General features: G+C 36.3%; 1 protein-coding gene across 2 annotated transcripts; it reads left to right on the top strand.

Annotated features, from left to right (window-relative positions):
- Nucleotides 1-3176: 3176 nt before the first annotated feature.
- LOC106660848 (protein charybde-like) lies at nucleotides 3177-13745 on the top strand. Of its 2 annotated transcripts, none has more exons than XM_014383836.2 (3): nucleotides 3177-3487; nucleotides 11538-11889; nucleotides 11978-13745. In XM_014383836.2, the coding sequence occupies exons 1-3, from the start codon at nucleotides 3358-3360 to the stop codon at nucleotides 12060-12062; spliced, it is 567 nt and encodes a 188-aa protein (XP_014239322.1). In that variant the 5' UTR covers nucleotides 3177-3357; the 3' UTR covers nucleotides 12063-13745. The 2 variants fall into 2 exon arrangements, with proteins under 2 accessions (XP_014239322.1, XP_014239323.1); XM_014383837.2 differs by lacking the exon at nucleotides 3177-3487 and adding an exon at nucleotides 11132-11284 and having other exon boundaries at nucleotides 11978-13744.
- Nucleotides 13746-18507: the final 4762 nt, after the last annotated feature.

Below are 18507 nucleotides of genomic sequence, written 5' to 3' on the forward strand. Positions count from 1 at the left end.
ACACGATTTATTGCTTATGTGGTACATCACCATTGGCTCTCATTGCCCTCTCCCAAAGTAGACAAACTTTTTCTAAAAAAATCTATATTTTAGAAATTCATATAAAAAGCCCCGAGTCGATTTTGTTGTATTTCAAAATTTTCTGATTACAGGTGTTGTTGAAAGTTCTGAAAAGCTGGTGATCTGTTTGCGACAGGTTTTGGCCGATGTGGCAAATGAAATCCAATGTCTATTAATTTTCCTCGTAATGTTTGCGGTGTTCTTACGTCAATAGGCTTTTTCGATTAACTAAGCCTGGATCAAAATTTTAAAAGACACCGGTCCTGACTGACATTGTAAGTTTCTCCTGTGACGGTTTGACGTGGAGGAAAAAATACCTTTCGCAGTTCGGGACATAGTGAAACTTTTTCCGGATGGATTAGGAAATTTCCACAGGTGCTTCATTAAGATTCTTAGTACCGGATCGATTCTTCAAGTGATGATGATTCAATACAAAAATGCATCTGTCTTTAGGCAAGGTGCTAAGGAAGAGGCTAAGACAAACGAACAAGCTTATTACCGTCAATTATATTTACGTATACACATTTTTTATTTTTGCAATTACAAAGATTTTACTCAAAAATCCTTTGATAGAATTTTTTAATCATTTCCAGTCTGAGTTGTGGAGCACCTCTGAATAGGTTTCACTGGGATCTGATTTAATTAAATCTCTCACTTATTTTTTTTTAAATTTATTTTTTAATTCGGGTTCGCAACAGCAGAGGTCATATCAACCCTCGGGGTGCCGGTGTTTTTGAAAAAAAGTCCATTTGTAAGTATGTCGAGTTCGAATGCAAGGGCTGCTGGATTCGAACCCGGGACCTTTACCTTACAGTGATGAGCGCCGTATCAACGCCTAAACAGTTGCGGCCACCGACGACCCCATCTCACTTATTGGTTATAAATAATCTTTAGCCGTTTTAAAAAAGCCTCATCCTCGAACGTTCACCATCACGAAATTCTGAAATCCAAAATTGTGCCTTTCAGCACCAAACACTGAGCAAATTTTGCGACTAGTTCAATGGCCTTTAGATTTGGGATTCAACACTAACCAATATCGCTTGTAACTGTTTGAACGGTTAACTAAAACTGGATTAGTGTTTAATACTGTCGCAATAAAAAGTAAACTTTGGTGTTTTTAAATAGGGAAAGGTTGCATTGTAATCTAACCAATATTAAACAACACTAAAGTCCCAAAGAGACAAGATTAATTTAAAAGAACTACAGAACTTTCTGGAAGTCCCATGATATATTTTGAAATGAAGGTGGCAACGGACTAAAATAGAACTGAAATATATAACATAAATAAGCATATGAGTACGATCAGTTCAATGAAACTGTTGACAAATGTTGATCAACTCATAAACTAACCAAATAAAATTCACATTAATTTGATAAATTTTAATGATTCTCAGATTTGAATTTTTGAAATTTCATACCTGCTACATCGAAATATGTAAAAATTTCCGTTACGTGTTCAAAGCAGATAGATAGATTTTAAAAATATAAAATTTTTTGACCTGATGTAAATATAATTGGTCCACTTGTGGATTTTTGAAGGCATGATATAGAAAACTCGATTTTCTGAAGTCCAAACAAACTTAATTTCTCATAGTTCTTTATGAGTCATTTATCAATTGTGACATCGATTACGTTACGCTAAATGGGAAAGAACAAAACGGAAAAAACATAAGTTTTCTGTCGCTTCGTGAATAACAAAGGCAACATTGTCGCATCATATGATTGAAAATTCTAAAAAAAATTAATAGAGAAAATCGGCCTCGGTGGAATCAAACTAACGAATCGCGGAGGGGGGGCTCTTAAGTGGTCGTATTTACGAACCGGTTGAACGTTATAAATACACTAACCTTGGGCCAGAGAGGACTTCCCTTTCTGGCCATCCAGCGAGAACAACTCGGAAGGAGTTGAGATTCAACTCTGACATTACTTCATGTTAATCGATTTGTCCAAGGCGTTGATTTATTTTAAATTATAAATAAACCAGTAATGTATGACGTTAGAGGATTCCATTCTATGCCGTTGCTTATCGTGTGGGGAGGGAAATTATTATATATAATAATTAATTTGTATTAGGTTTGAAAATAGATTATCTAGTAAAGATTAAATTTACAATTTGTATTCTGAGCAAGCAAAACAATTATGAATTGTTAGCAATAGAATATGTATCATTTTATTCTCGTACATAGACCAATTTAGTTTAATTATTATTATTTCATTTTGGTTTTTAACATGCATCAACAATTTTTATTGATTAATGAATTGTAAAACTCGAACAGTCAGCTCTTTTGAGATATTTTGAGAGTGAGAAAATATATTATTACTAATTGTTGTTACCAAGGATTAATGATGTTTATATATCCAATTCAATTTTATTATTTTATTTTATTTTAATTAAATTTAGAGAGGAAGAGAGAGAGAGAGAGAGAGAGAGAGAGAGAGAGAGAGAGAGAGAGAGAGNAGAGAGAGAGAGAGCTAAGAAAGAAGTAAAAAGAAGTGAGAGGAGAAAGAGAGTGTGTGACAGAGGGAGAAAGAGTGAAATTGATTGAAAGGATAGTATAGTTGTAATCTATTCATTACTTTTATTTTTTAAACTTTTACATCGCCTAATTCAGTGTTAGATTCCCTTTATTTCAGTGAGAATGACGGATTGTCAATCTTAGTCGACTCATTATTTTGGGAGTTTCAGTCAAGTTTGATCAATAGCTTTGTTTTTGATGGATTTGCTAGTACGACAGTTCCAGTTTTTGTTTTTAGTACATTTATTGGATCGTTTGGGTTTTTTTTTTTTTTTTTTAAAGGGAACTGAAAGTAATAATTTAAGTCCTGTGTCGGCGTTTTAAACCGGCTACTGGTGTTGACCCGGGTGAAAGGAAATGAAATGAAAGGCTATTTTATTAAATAAAAAGGCGAAGATGAAATAAAAATCGAACGTAAAAAAAGGGAAAAAAGACGCAAGACATTTGTCAGGGAAGAGATGCATCGATTCGTTCGAGGGCGAGAGGCGAACTGTTGCCAAGCAGATGTAAGCCGGCGGGAGTGCGAGCGGATTGGCCGGGTTCCGTCCAATGGGAGGGCGGCTCGGATCAGCTGATTCTCTCCACCACCTCGGCTCTGAGGTGCCGGCAGTCGGAATCAGACCTCCGACCAGTTGACGTCTCGTCGAGTCCCAATCCCTTACCGGTATCGCCGACACCGTATATTACGACAAAATAAATATCCGCCTATGCTATTTAACTCCGCACCCATTTTCACACCGCCTTCCCGTCATTTAACCGACTCGAGACCCCTTTTTCCGCCATGGACCTCGAGGAGCACAGAGATGTCAGACTGAACGACGTCTTCAACAAGATATCAGACTTGCTCCAGGCGGAACAGCAAAGTGTCACTCGGCCCAAGCTGCTTCAACAAACGCTTGGACAACCCAACGGTAAGGCGATTCAATTAGGCAAAGATACCATGACTTTAAAACGCCTTGCTTACAAAGTATCCCGCACCAGTGCAAAACTGCACGTCCCGACGACATCCTTCAAGTCCTCGAAACGCGCGAGTCAAGTTCGAAGGGGTAAAGTTCAGGGGGAAACGTTTATTGGGTCGGAGTGGAGGATCCCTGCTTACAACCTATTCAGGGTAGTCAAACCATTACACAATTCGCTCGATTCAAGCTCATTTACCTACACAAAAAATCCAAAAAGTCATCACGTACCAACAAACAGAAATCAAAGTCCGTGGACACGTAAAACCTCATATGCATTTGAACCCGACAAAAACTATCAACACAATATATTTCAAGTACAAATTACACTCAATCTTGACGATTTTACACAGTAAAAATATGTAGTTTTACACAGTAAACGCTACATAAAATAACCGGCTTTTTTCCTTAAAAATAAAAAAACGATTAAGGACCCTGTTGCTCTCGCGAGAACTGTTGCTCATCCCGCGACAGTATTCTTTACACGAGAGCCGATACAATGAGCGAAATCTCAAGTTTTTGATAATTAAAAAAATGAGAAAGTACGGGATAAAGTCGGAAGATGCCGGCCGGGCTCGCCCTCGCTTTGCCCGGTCAGCTGTTCGACCCCCGCGGCCCCGTCCCGTCTTCCTCCACGCTCCCGACCCCAATTTATTATTAAAATTATTGGCATTATTTAAACAATTTCCCTCAGTATGAATCGAAATTGTTTAAAATAACGAACATTTCTTTTAATTTTTATTTTGGACGGATTTCCCCGACTCGCGTTTTAAGAGGACGTCCTGTTACTCGCGTTCACGTCCGAAATCCAAAAATCTCATCCTTATTAACACCCGCATGGTTTTTTGCCAAATTGCACGCATTTTTTTTATTGTAAAGTTTAGACAAAGCACGCTATACTTCCATTATGCTTCCTTATGACACGCACTGTACGTAGGAAATATTTTGAAGGTTGTTTTATAGTATATCCCAGTTGTTTACGTAGCTTTTCAACAAAACCGAAAATATTCAATCCCTGAAACTTTCCACTCGTAAAATTCGAAACAAAAGAAACTATGCGAAATTTTTATTGACTTCTTCGTAAAACTTTTCATGTAGGATTTCTCATTTATCCTTTGAACAAAATATATTATCTTGTAAAGCAATTCGTTCGGGAGGGCTTAAAAAACTTAATAAAAAATAATATAATAAATTTTTTTAATAAATAATAAATAACAATAATATCGAAACAAAAACTTTAACATTCTTTACTCCGATATTTGAGCCTGATTATAATTCACGTTTATCTAAGTCTGTGCTTAGTCGGTTGAGAAACCCTGTTTGGATTTACGACCGAAAAAAAATTCGTTTATTTTTATTTTTTATTTTTTTGGCCGTTCGTTTTTTTTTCGTCTGTAGATTAGATTAATATTACGGATTAGAATGTCGTTGAAGACTGTTGACTGTGTTCCTTCTGCCTCTGAAAAGTGATATTTCTCGGTTGACCTTGATGCTTAACTCCTTCCTTGATAATGCTTGAAATATCGATATCGCTTGATAGGACTTTTTTTATATTACTTTTCTGTGCATCTAAAATTGTTATTTAAAAAAAAGTAGGCTGTATTTAAGTTTATTTTTTGTTTTGCGGTGTTCTTTGGATTGACGTTAAACGGTCAAGATACAAAAAAAAGCGTTTATAATTTTTATCTTTTATCTTGCGTGCATCTTTTTTTAAAAAAAAGAAGAAAAAATAGGTTAAAATTAATGTATTTTAATTTATTCTAATTTAATCGTTAATATTGTTAATTTCCACCCTCTTGGGTACGGGAGGAAGCACCGGTTACTTAAGGGCCTAAATTACAACCCCATCGCCTCACGCGGACCGTTGACAAATATGCGGCCAAAAATTCGGGAGATAGGCATCTGTAGGGCAGAACAATCGGCACGAGAAAGGTGTTTCTGCCACAGCTGGACTTTATAGGTGGGCCCGGGTCCCGATAAAGTGGAATAATTGACATCTGGTGCCGGTTTTGGATTCGCACCCTACGGGGCGACGAAGGGGTTGCCTTTCGCAGATGCGCACGTCAAAAGAGTCGACTATTAATTCGAGGGGGGTTATGCCGGGGGTACGGGGGTGAAATTGAAAATACAAAAAAAAAGAAAGTGTTTAAGGTTTTGGTAGGCCGATGAAACCAATCCGACTGTCACTCATCTCGCTCGTTAGCATTGCGCTCACATCTTCAGTTCCTCACTGATGAAACGCGACTGGAATATAAAACAGCGAACCCAGATCAGCGTCGATCAGTTCAACACAAAACAGGGTTTGTACGAATTTCGGCTTTTCGAGAACCTCTGACGGGAAATACGAACGTGCGTTCGTCAGCATTGGCAGAAGTCCAAACACACTTCTGGTTCGATAATCCCCCGACAAATATCTGCCAATAATAGACTTGAAAACAATTAAATGTACCATCTATAATTTCTTTCGTATATTATGTTTTCAAATGGTCAATAATCTCACGTGCCGACACAAAAAAAGTCGACCTTATGCTATTTCTGGAAAAAAAATTGCTGATTCAGTGTAACGAGTTCTTGAGGAACCTGTAGTGTGGTTGTTTCCGGTCATCTTGGTTCTATCTTCGCAGGTTTGATTGGTTTTACAAACGAAACTCGAAAAATGATACGAAAGTCCAAACCGGCGAGAAGGTACACGGACCAAGATGATCGGAAACGACAAAAATACAGTGTTGTTCAGAGTATTGATTTCCTTTGTAAAATACAAAAGGATCGACGAGAATCCCGTGGGGTCGGCTTTTCGAAACGTTGAAAAACTCGAAGAAATATTTCATCAGCCATTCCGATTTATGCCGGGCCGCATTGGAAACCGAACTGGCAGAGCAGAAAGAGCGGAATCAGTAATGAGCCGTGAGTCACAGCGGGGTGATACTTACGTGAGAGACAAAAATCAATTACACTCTCGGGTTTGTGCGATTTCGGATATTGTGTAAAAAAAAAAATACATCCTCAATCGTGAGTCATAAGTGAAAGCAAGGTTATCAAGACAAAACGACGCGTGTAAAAAATGAACTAGTACGGCTTTATAATTGCATCTTGCAAATTTCAACCTTTCACCCCATTTCAGAACAGTTATAAGTTAAATTTATTAGTTCTTCAAACATTTAATACACATAAAATAAAAAACACATAAAACAAATGTAAAAAGGGTGTAAAAATATGTATAAACTTTTTTTTTTTAAAACGATAAATAAAAAAACTGATTATTGCCCATGTAATGTTTCGTTTTCGTATATTTTTCCTCGGGGAAGCTCTTCGAGATATTTCACCTCAAGGGTAGTCGACGTCACGTTCATGCAACTACTTGCATGGCACTTGTACTTGTGCGCTTTCCTTGTCATTTGCGCTTTGCCGTTCGTCCGAGGAGGACGCGTCAGAAGAACATTTTTCCTTTTCGTTTCAAGTTTTCGTTTTTTTTTCTTTCTCAAGATTTATTTTTCTTTTTGAACATTGTATAAAACAATGGCGGTTTTGAGTAGAAGCCGTTCTGTAGGCGACGTCGTCCTAATAATATCAGGTACGGTTGGAGGATGTAAATAAATTTAACATGCATATTTATTTTATTTTAAATATCATTAATGAATGAATAGAAAACTGAATGAAAATCGTTCATAGTTTTGTACTGCCTTGTTTCAATCTTGTTTTATTTTTGCATCTTCTTATTTGCATGGATTTTTTCCTTCCTGGTTTTTATTTATTTGGCCTAGTCGTTTATTATATATTCGACTTATTTAGAATATTAGCAGTCAATGCTTTATTAAAGGCTACGTTTTCGGCACTTCTCTTATTTATTTATTTACTTTAATTGAATATTTTATTTCAAAATTCTTATTTGTTTTAATTAATTATACTTTTAATCTAAGGTCTTGGTTGAGACCTTCGGTGTGGTAATACGAAAGTCAAAACCGGCGAGAGGCTAGGCAGACCAAGATGATCGTAAAGTACAAAAATACAGTGTTTTTCAGGGTATTGATTTCCTTTTTCAATCCCGTGGTTTTCGAATCCTGCTCGTGACACATGCTTTTTCAATCTTTTTAAAAAGATTGTTCCTACTCACAGTTCGTTGTATTCAGCATATGTATGTTGAAAACACCGAACTATTAGTTGGGACTATCTTTTTAAAAAGATTGAACAACATTCTCACTCCACCATTTATGTCTGCTTGCTTTTCTATCTTAACCAAGACTTGGATTAATAGTATAATTAATTAAAATGATTAATACGGTCGATTTTGACTACTAAATACATGCTATTTGTTTCGGGCTTAGGTTACTATAACAATGTTTTAAAGACAAAGAAGATTTAATTAGGAAATGTTTATGACCAAAGTGGTGAAAACTTAGCTTTTCATAAAGTAATGAGAGGGTTCTTATATCTTGTAAAATCCGTTTTGATATATTTTTTAAAATTTGGCCTGGAACCGTATACCTTAATGATAATAGGTTGTTCGCCGGGACTGGGCAAGTAAATTTAACGTGCCCCTTCACCCCTTGTGCATGAACGGTGCCAATTTCGTGTTTCGATAACGGGCCGTGAACGTTCCAGAACACGATCGATTTTTCATGTCTGAGCATGTCCTCCGCAGGGGTTCGTCCCAAAAAAAGGCAAGGTAGAACCCGAAGGGGCAGGAGACCTTTTTTGTTGACCGTGGGGGCTAGTTATGATGCCGGTCCTGGGGCCCATGTGCAGGGTAGGAATTTTCCATCATCGAACCACCCTTTACCGACCCCCCACTCCACGCTGATGATATCATTGCCGTTTTCGTCAGACCGAAGATAATTAGTCGGGCGTAATTTTATTCCGGCCGTGAAAGGACTGGGGAAGAAGCGGGCGTAGAAAGTTCCTCGGATCGAGAACCGGGACACGGCCATCATCCTCCCCCGGGGACCAGTTCGGGCCGTTTAGAAAACTTATTTTCTTTCAGGGCTTTTTCTATTAAAAAAAAAGAAAAAGAACAATGTCTTTAGGGATCGTCGGAACCCAAAGGTAGATTTCGCCTTCGGCTTTATAATTTTAGTGTGAGAAGTATCGCAACCTTGTGGGATAAAACAGTGTTTTATTAAAGGAAACAAAAATATCTTTAAAACACGGTTTAATATTAATCAGCTATGGAAAATTACATTTTTAAAGGAGCAATTTTGGGAAAATTAGCATCGTGCCGCAACGGCGAATCAAATTTTTCTTGAACCCGTCTTTTTCCGCCGTGTAATAATAGGTTTTCGAGCATTGTGAGAATGAGGTAAACGGCCGTAGGAACAATTAAATGTACAAACTTCCATGAAAATTATACATGCCATCCCACCTGATATTAACGTTTCATAGAAACCAGCTTGTTATTCTATTTTATTATTACCACTCCGGCGTTGCGGTTATTTTCAAATTCAGAAGCAATAGAGACACGAGTTAATCTAAAAAGAAAGAAAAAAAAATCGTGGATATGCTAAAACATCCGAAAACTAGTTCTCGTTATATAGCTGCTGTTCGTCACGTCGTGAAAACGGCGTCTTCTCTTTTTTCCCCTTCGCCTTGGGACATGTGATGGAAGTAATTTTGACCGTACTGTTCAACGACGCGGAAAGAGATTTTTACAATTTATATATTTTTTATATTCGGAGAGGGGGTTCTACAATTCAGCATAAAAAAATATACACGCAGGGTATATTGACACTTCATATAAAATAAACCGCACAATCGCACATAGTGTAAAAACACAAAAACCTCGAAGAAATAACTGTATGAACGAATAAATAAACGTTGAATTTAATTATTTCGTTTATAATTGTATATATATAGATCGTAGGACATCGTACATCGAACAAAAAATGAAATTTTCACTGTTAATTCTTGTTTGTGGAACGTTCCAGAACCCTATCGATTCGGCTGGAAGCACAATTTTGAATAAAAATTCGACGGTTTGAATCCAAACATTTTTAATATGTATACGTATCTAGGTCCAAACTGGCTTAACTGTTATTCTTACAGCTTAATTTTCTAATCCTCGGGCTCTCCGAAGTCGGACTTTACAGCCACCTCTCAAATATCCAAAAGTTAGTAAAAAGTGGAAAATATTCTAAACTTAGAGCCTACTATTATCCCATAATAATACCTGACGTGGTCATTCCGTTACTTAGGGGTTAATTTCGGACCTGGCTTTCTGGATATTGGCTAAAACTAGCAAGACTACCAACTATAAATTTGCCAATCACTATTGCCGATTTATTGACTTGATTTTTTGGTTTGTGGTACAAGAGCGGTTTTTTAATTGTTATGAATTTTAGTCTTCACGAAGGCTTTGTACCCTAGATTACAAAGTTTCCACGGTCGGTCAGGCAAACACTATAATTCAACAAAATAGAAATAATCTTCCTTTTACGAAATAAAAGACCCTCGGAAAGAAAAAGACAACGATATGAAACTAGGTTAGTGGGTTTATTCGCGTATCCTGTATGTATTTCTATCTATTGAACGATAAATTGTAAGATGGCAAAACCATCCAAGCTAGACGGGTAAAATGATCGGAAACTACAAGTAGATCGCCCCCGTATCCCTTTTTATCAATTTGACACAAGTCCTTACAGTCTTCGATTGTAAATATTTATAAACCAAATCCAAGTATTATCGTTGGAAGTCCATCGTCGAAACTTGAATTCGATGGTAAAATTCGGTTTAGCAAATTTGCTCCAATTATATTTTTTCTCTTATGGCATGGAAGTTGCATTAGTAAAGTACGAGTTCTAAAGACAATGAACTTATTTTTAAAGGACAAATTTCGGAAAAGTTGTAGAAGATCGAGTACTGAATGGTGAGAAGCCGAAACGCGTCTGTCGGTCCGAAAAAGTTCCTGAATATTTAGAATACGGGATTTGACAGTATCTTTGGACGTTACACTAGTAGTTGTTTTCAATTCGAAGGTAATCGTAATTTCTGGGATATTCTGTCTAATGGTCTAAATATGCTTAAGTAGAAGAGATTGAAACGTTGAATAGTTTTTGTATGATTATTATCGGTCGCTAAATACCACACAGTTTTTGTATGATGTTTTTACAATTTATTCTTTTGAAAAATGGTTATTTTTAGGTAATAACAGGGATCGTCGAACCTAGCTGTTTCAAAGGTTTACTAATAAGCTAGTAACGAATCAATCGAGTCAGGTCAAAATTAGCACATTCTTTTTGCAGGGATCTTGTAATATAAATGGTTAAAGTAAAAACGGACTTTTTTTCTGAGTGTTTGTCCATTGGAAATCGTGGCCCGGGCCCAAAAATCTCGGCTGATGCAAATCGGCCAAAAGTTGTGGCGAGAGCGGCTCCACCGGTTCCCCCTCCAGGAAGCCCGTGTCCCTAGGCTCACACGGAGCCGGGCTATTGTTTCATCATCTCGCCGGTTGCCCCCCTCCCCGCGTCCCCGGCCCATTCGTCGGCTCCCCCGCCTCGTCCCCGGCTGCCCCGCCAGCTCATCGTATCCCCTCCAACGAGTCCGTGTTGGAGCTCACGTAGGCCGGGGGCCCCCACCACCTCCCCTCGACTGGCAATGAAGAGGCACCGCACAGCTGATGTTGCACTCAGTCGGTCTTCAGCAGTAGTCACGGTCACAACCGGAGTTTAACTTTAGTGTTTAAGAAAAGCCGGTTTTACAGTGCCACTATGGAAGTATTACCATGTCCTGTATCTGTCAATTTCCTGACACCGTTTCCCAGAGGTGAGTCCGAAATGATTTTTCCGCTTTAATTTGTGAAGGGTTTTCGGATCGTAAAAACGGGACTTAGCTTTGATCGGCGATATCGCGAACTTTGTTATAAAATAATGAAATTCTCTATAGAAAAAAATATAAAACAACATAAATATCCTCGGTTTATCAATTCCAAACTAACAAAATTTTTTTTTTTAAATATTTAAATTAAAAAAAAAACGGCTTTGACGGATTTAAGAATTGGATTTTTTTTTAATTTTAGGTGTGCGGGATGATATGCTATCATGGAACTGCGAGTTGGCTTTGGCGAGAAGGCTCGAGACGGAGCTGCGCGCGGCCAAGTCGGAACAGTTGTCCTGCGGTGAAGTCCTGCTGCCGTCGGACCTCCTGCAGAGAGTGTCCTCCGAAGTCCTGTCACTAGCCGAAGTCGAGCCGTGCGGCCTGCGCGGCTGCACACTTTACGTCGAATTCCTGCCGGCGGATTTCCAACAGGCTAGGAGGATAGCGACGGTCAAGTGCGACCCGAACACGGTCTCGACTTTCGAATTGACTCTGACACTCAGGCAAGACCGGTCGTCAGGGTCGTGGACGAACATCCTCCCTCAATTCATCAAGTGAGTATTTTCCCTAATGAAAAAAAAAATCCAAGTGAACTACAAAAGAAAAAAGTGATTAATTTTTCCTTTTTTTTGTTTGTTTTAGAAACCTCACTCGCGGAGGTACAATAATGATCTCACACGATTTCGACATCACGAAGAAGAAACTCTACCGGTCTTACCTAGAGTGAAAACGTTAACGTCCGGGGAACAACCGCGAAACGGGGTGCCAACTAACAAAAAATCTTGGAGAGAGGAATTTCCCCAAAAGACTGAAAAATTAAATTCTCGTACCCGGCGGCTACGGCGGCGCCTGATGTCTTTTTACAATGAGCACTTCTTTTCGTTTTTCTACCCGTTCATCGTCATCGTGCTCGTCGTCAACGTTTGTCTAAAAAAGTATGGCAATATAAATTATATTAGTATATAATCTATATGTATTTCACCGTGCACATAAAAAACATTTTTTTTACGAAGTAACAATTTTAATTTTTTCTTTCTCTTTATTTAGTTTTTGTAGGATTAGATTTTAATAGATTTAAACAAAATATTTTTTATAAGGTTTAAAAATAACATTTTGACGATACCTTTATAGTATATACATTACAACTCTAAAGAGCGTGATTTGATTTATTTGTTTCTGTTTCCATTTTGTCGATGTTAATACAGAGTCGATTTGTAAATCGATGTTTTATTAACTTTGGACTGAGATATTCGCTGTGCAAAAGTTCCCTTTCTCACGGTAAAATTGTATTACATCTCAAGAAAAAAAATGCAAAAAATTAAACCACCCATATCAGAAGCTTTGTAGTTTGTAACACACAAAATACCATTTAAGGATATCTTCTATGTGATTCTATTAGTATATATTATTTTTCAAATATATAGTTATATATAATAATTATTGAAGTATTTGTATATCGGAAATGTTTTAATAATGGTGAGCTTATAACTGAAAGGACAATTTTTTGAATTTACAATAACAAGATATAAAATTTGTGATTTGATTATATTATAACAATATATATTATTAATATATATTACTATTGAATAAAAATATATTTGTGTATAGAAAGTAATAAAAGCTTTAATAGGTTGTGTCGTCTTTCAAAAACTTGTGTGTTAAAAGTTAGGGCAGAGTTTTTGTCATTAGGGCTAGTGTCAGTCATTAATTTTGTATTAATTTTTTTAATTTTTTATGATCTGATTTTTTGAGGATTGTTTTTTTGAAAAGTAATGAGGGGAATGCCCAAGTACCAACCCCACAATGTGATAGAGAGAAAATATTTGTATATTATATATTATTTTGGGAGGTTTTAAAATGTTTATTTCTTGTTTCGAAACTCTGCTGTTGCGTATTAATTGTACCACGTATTTTCTTTAGTTTTTCCTTTTCATATTTGTTGAAAAGGAAAAAGTGAGAAAAAAGTTTATATCTATTAATATTTAAAAATTTGTATGTCATGATCTCAATTATCAACCAGTCGGTTGTATATGATATAAATATTATATTAATGTAAGGAATAATAATATATTTAACGAGACTTCAGTATTTTGTAAATTACAAGGCCTCCGATTATAATGTGAAAAAGCTCATAGAGCAGAAGAAAGAAAAAAACTTGTCAAAAACACCCTTGTTTCATTTTTTGAAAATGTCCAGTCAAATTTTTGTAATATTTAAAATATGTGAGAAAAATTACTAATAACGAAATTATATAGTGTGTAGAAAAGAGCGAGGCGAATTTCACATTTTTTGTACTTTTTGTTATAATGAGAAATGGAGAGAAGTATTATTTACTAAGTGATTAAGAGATAAAAAAATCTTGCAAAAAAGAATATGTGATTAAAAAAAATAATAAACGATTTAAAAATTATTTACTTTTGTTTTTATTTCTTGAAGAAATTACCTTGTTCTCGCTATAGAGAAAACCCTATTGAACCTTGTATCCTTTAAAAGGAAATCCTATTCCTTTACGACGATATTGAGAAGGAACTTCTTGAAAACTTGGCAAAAGGTTGCAGGACAAGTTCAAACAGTAATGTATATGATTAAGTATTGATGAAGCTGCCAGTCAAGTGTTGGGTATCATTTAACAGGGTGAAAAGAACAAACCTATTCGTTTTTTTTTCTTATGAAAGGTGAAAAACACCGGCCTGGATCTTCTGAAGGGACATCGAAAACTATAAAATTTCGAGATAAGAGAAAAACCCCATTTATAGAGTCGTAAACAATTGAACAAACAACTTGAAAATTATTTTTAGCCAGACGGCAAATAAAATGAATTTGTTAGAGACGAGCTTTTGCCTGATAAAGAGCAATAAAAAGTCGTATCCCCCTGTTTTTCCTGTTTTATGTTTCAAAATGCACAATTTATGAGTGTCTCGTAACGAATGGAAGCCCACGGAGCTGAGGAAGAGATTCGTTCTAGCCTTACGCCTTATAATGTAGAGATGGAAGTTTATTAAACTTTTTTTTCTCTGAGGGAGGCAGCACGAAGCAATATTATGTTTTCTCTTCAGCCGATGTGTTTTAATCGTTTTTAATTTTAAAGGGTTTAAAAAAAATCGTTCCAACCGTCGACCTAGCGTCCGCTTGTCTAGCGTAAACCAATAGGATTTAGTGCCAGCTGTATTGTTGAAAAGGAAATGTTCGCCAGCTTATCAGACTATTGTTTATGTGTCTCGATTGTTTAAACTATAGTTGTTTTATTTTTAAGTTTTTACGTCCAAGCACGGGAATTCTCAACTAAAAACAGTTTTAGCATCAAGACTGTGGCTATATTAAATGTAATAAAAACCATCGTATGATATGAATAAAGTTTAATAATCTTCAAAAGAAATACAAAGAAAGGTTTATAAAATAAAATAGTTATAAAAGAAACGTAAAGGGAATGGTTATCGGCTTTTTCTTGATGCCGGTTCTGGTTGGACCTGTGACTGGGTCGTGTGCAGTCGGTGGCGCTATCTTCACCGGCCGCAAACCGGTCTTGACTCGACTGTACTTGCTCATCTCCCGACTGTACCCGATCTGAGTTTAGCTTAACTGCACGAGAGACATCCGGGGGGCATCGTTTTTAATTGGGAGTTTTGTCGAAATCTTCTATTTCGGGATGGAGGGCTATTTTGCCATGGGCTGGATAAAGATTAAGCAGGATTTTTAGGTCCCGACGTCATCAAGAGAAAAAGAGAAAATCGCCCGGGATGCTGAACGGGAAAATGACATGGAAAATTGCTTTATACAAAATTGGAAACGAGTACTGAAGATGAAAATGGCAATTGGTTAACACGACCTTCATTTAGCCGGAGGCAATAAAATAAAATAATTTTTATCTTTCCATTACCCACATCAAATTTCTATTTGTTAATTATTTTTAATAGACTAATACCTGTGCCCAATGCTGAAAAGAGGAGTATTTATGAACCACACAAATAGACTTAATTGCGTTTCTTTTAACCCCTATAATTTCTTAACAATAATTTCATACCTATAATTTTATTTTGCGAAAGAAATACTGAAATTTATAACGACTTTTTTCATAACGAATATTTTCAAAAACTAATTGCGATTTGGTAGTTTCCGATCATTTTGGACTGCCAGACGTGTTTCAGCTGCTTGCTATCTTAAGTAGTTCTGTATTTTAAGTTTAACTATAACAACCCCTTTTGCCTCAAAGAAGCCGACTCCTAATAGAAAAATGAATCAAAATCAAACATATATAAACAAAAAATATTAATATCTTACTAACACTCTCAACACGACACACAACAATGACACATCTATACAGAAAACACACACTTTGAGCCCTGAAGATGATCTCAATAAAGATCGAAACGTTGGCACTCCAAAGAAACTATTTTTCTAAACCCACATCACACCAGACCGCAACTCACGATCTCTAAATAATCAAAGATCGAAACGTTGGCACGATAAAGAAAACGTTTTTCTAAACCTACCTCTCACGACCTCTAAATAATTGTAACAACATTGATGTACAACTAGTTTTATATTTAGTAGGTTTATTCTGATATTGGAAATTAGTCGTACCTGAAGATGGCGAAAGGCAGAAGAAACACTTTTAATCTCAACCAAGACGTTAGATTAAAATAATTATTCAGAAATCGTGAGATTCGGTCTGGTGTGATGTAGGTTTCAGAAAAACATTTTCTTTATCGTGCCAACGTTTCGATCTTTGTTGAGATCATCTTCAGGGCCTGGGATTTACAAACATTGTATAAATTGCATTTGTTAAATTTAAACAATGTTTATATATCCCAGGCCCTGAAGATGATCTCAATAAAGATCGAAACGTTGGCACGATAAAGAAAACGTTTTTCTGAAACCTACATCACACCAGACCGCATCTCACGATTTCTGAATAATTATCGACAACGGTCACTAATCACCACACACGTTAGATTAAAAGTATAATTAATATAAATGAATTAATGAAATGTAATTAATGTAACAATAATAGAAAACCCGCCACTGAAGTTGACGAGAAGTCGAAACGTGTCTAACAAGACAAAACAGCTAGAATCTGGCCAGATTGACCTAAAAGGACCAAACTACACCTTCATCACTCTTGTTTCTCAGAAAATTTCATAAATTATTTTCGGCTTCTCTTCACCTTCATCGCATGGGTCTATTTTAATTTTAGTTTTGACGACATGGATGTAAAGTAGTTTAATATTTATAGTTTTTTCTGAAATTAGAAATTAGTCATCCCTGAAGATGGCGTTGGTAATAGGGATGTAAGCATGGTGATATAAGGACTGACCCATCACAGGAGATAGCGAGAGCTGAAAAAAACTACTGGTGGCCAATACACTGGCAATTTAATCAAAATCCAATAGTCACTAGGTTAATTTGTTCGAATTTCTTGTGGGATCAACATGAGATTTGTGTTCGACAGGCCTGAAGGTTGGATTTCTAGATAATAAACAACATCGGATAGTACAAAAAATTGTATAAAAGACCAATTGTAAAAGACAATAGTAGAAAACCAACACAGAAGTTGACGAGAAGACGAAACTCGTCCAACTTGCCAATACAGCGAGAAAAAGATCGAACTACAGCTTCATCATTCCTGTTTCTCAGAAAATTTCACCAATTATTTGTAGTTTGGACACTTCACATCCCCGCATTTGTGTTAGATGCTTCTCGCCAGCTTCAGTGCTGGGTCTGTGTTAATTTAAGCTTTGTCGACATGGATGTATAAGTATTTTAATATTTATTGTTTTATAAAATTATAAATTTGTCATCTCTGAAGATGGCAAAAGGCAGAAGAACCGTGTAGATAACAGGGATGTAAGAAGGGTGACACAAAAACTGACCCACCTCTCGAAATGCGAGGGCTGAACTTGTCTGACTGAGTGAAAGTGTGGATTATATACAAAAAATTGTATTGGGTCAATATACTCTTTGGTGTATTTCCTCGAATTTTTGAAATTTGAAAAATGATGAAGAAAAACTATAAATGTTGGGTGAATCCTATTTGTAGTTTAAACAAATTGGTTAAAAAGGAGTTACAAAAATTAGAAATGTCGGAAACCTTTGTGGTAAAGAGGCCGCCTAAGCCAAACAAACATTTTAATTTTATTTGAAATTTGAATCAATTCGATTATATTTTGAATTAATTATTCATAATAATAAAAACAATTTTAATAAATAACACTAATTAGTAATTATAAATGAGTGTTTTTAAATTAATTTTTTAATTGTAAGTTTAAATGTATTTATTACAAATCCCGTGAAACAAAATGCATAATAAGCTAATTTCATGTCGATCAACGATCGTGTAGTCTGTACAATGAATAAGCAGTCGTCCGATAGTTGGCCAACTTCTCAGTTGGAAGGCAATCGGGCAGCCTATCCAACTGTTTAGTCGGCAGGTATCTTGTTGTGTTGAGTTGTGTTTGCGCACTCCTAAAAGACCAAATACTTAACAGGTAACCAACTAAACATTTGGCCGAGTGCCGACTAAAAGTCTGCAGTGTGCGATGGCGCTTAATATTGATATGGGATCGAGGTTGGTGTTAGTTGTCGATAAGCCCGACAGGTTGGATTCTGAACGTATAAAATATATATATATATATATATATATAATTGNATATCGTGAGATGCGGTCGGGTGTGATGTAGGTTTCAGAAAAACATTTTCTTTATCGTGCCAACGTTTCGATCTTTTATTGAGATCATCTTCAGGGCCTGGGATACACATAGTGTAATTTTCCAACAATTTAGATTTCTTTTTCCTATTTATCCCCTTTCTATATAATCCTGAAAAGATAATCTGGCCGAACTATTACCAACACATTGTTCCCCTTTGTCGGCTTTTTTCACTTCAAAGAAGCCGAAGCCTAAAACAAAATTGTCTTTTATATACCGACTTCCTTCCCCACCCCTTCAAAACCAAACATATATAAACATAAAACAGCAAAATCTCACTGGCACTCTCAACACAACACGCAAGGATGGCACAATTACACAGAAGACAAACACTTTGAGTGAATAGAAATACTGTGTTTGAATATAAAATATATTTTGCATTGTATAAATTCACTTTTCCACATCCTACATGTATTTGTTAAATGTAAACATTGTTTGTAAATCTCAGGCCCTGAAGATGTTCTCAAT

The sequence above is a fragment of the Cimex lectularius genome, unplaced genomic scaffold (assembly GCF_000648675.2).
Source record: "Cimex lectularius strain Harlan isolate CLEC.00 unplaced genomic scaffold, Clec_2.1 scaffold96, whole genome shotgun sequence".
Taxonomy (NCBI): Eukaryota; Metazoa; Arthropoda; class Insecta; order Hemiptera; family Cimicidae; genus Cimex; species Cimex lectularius.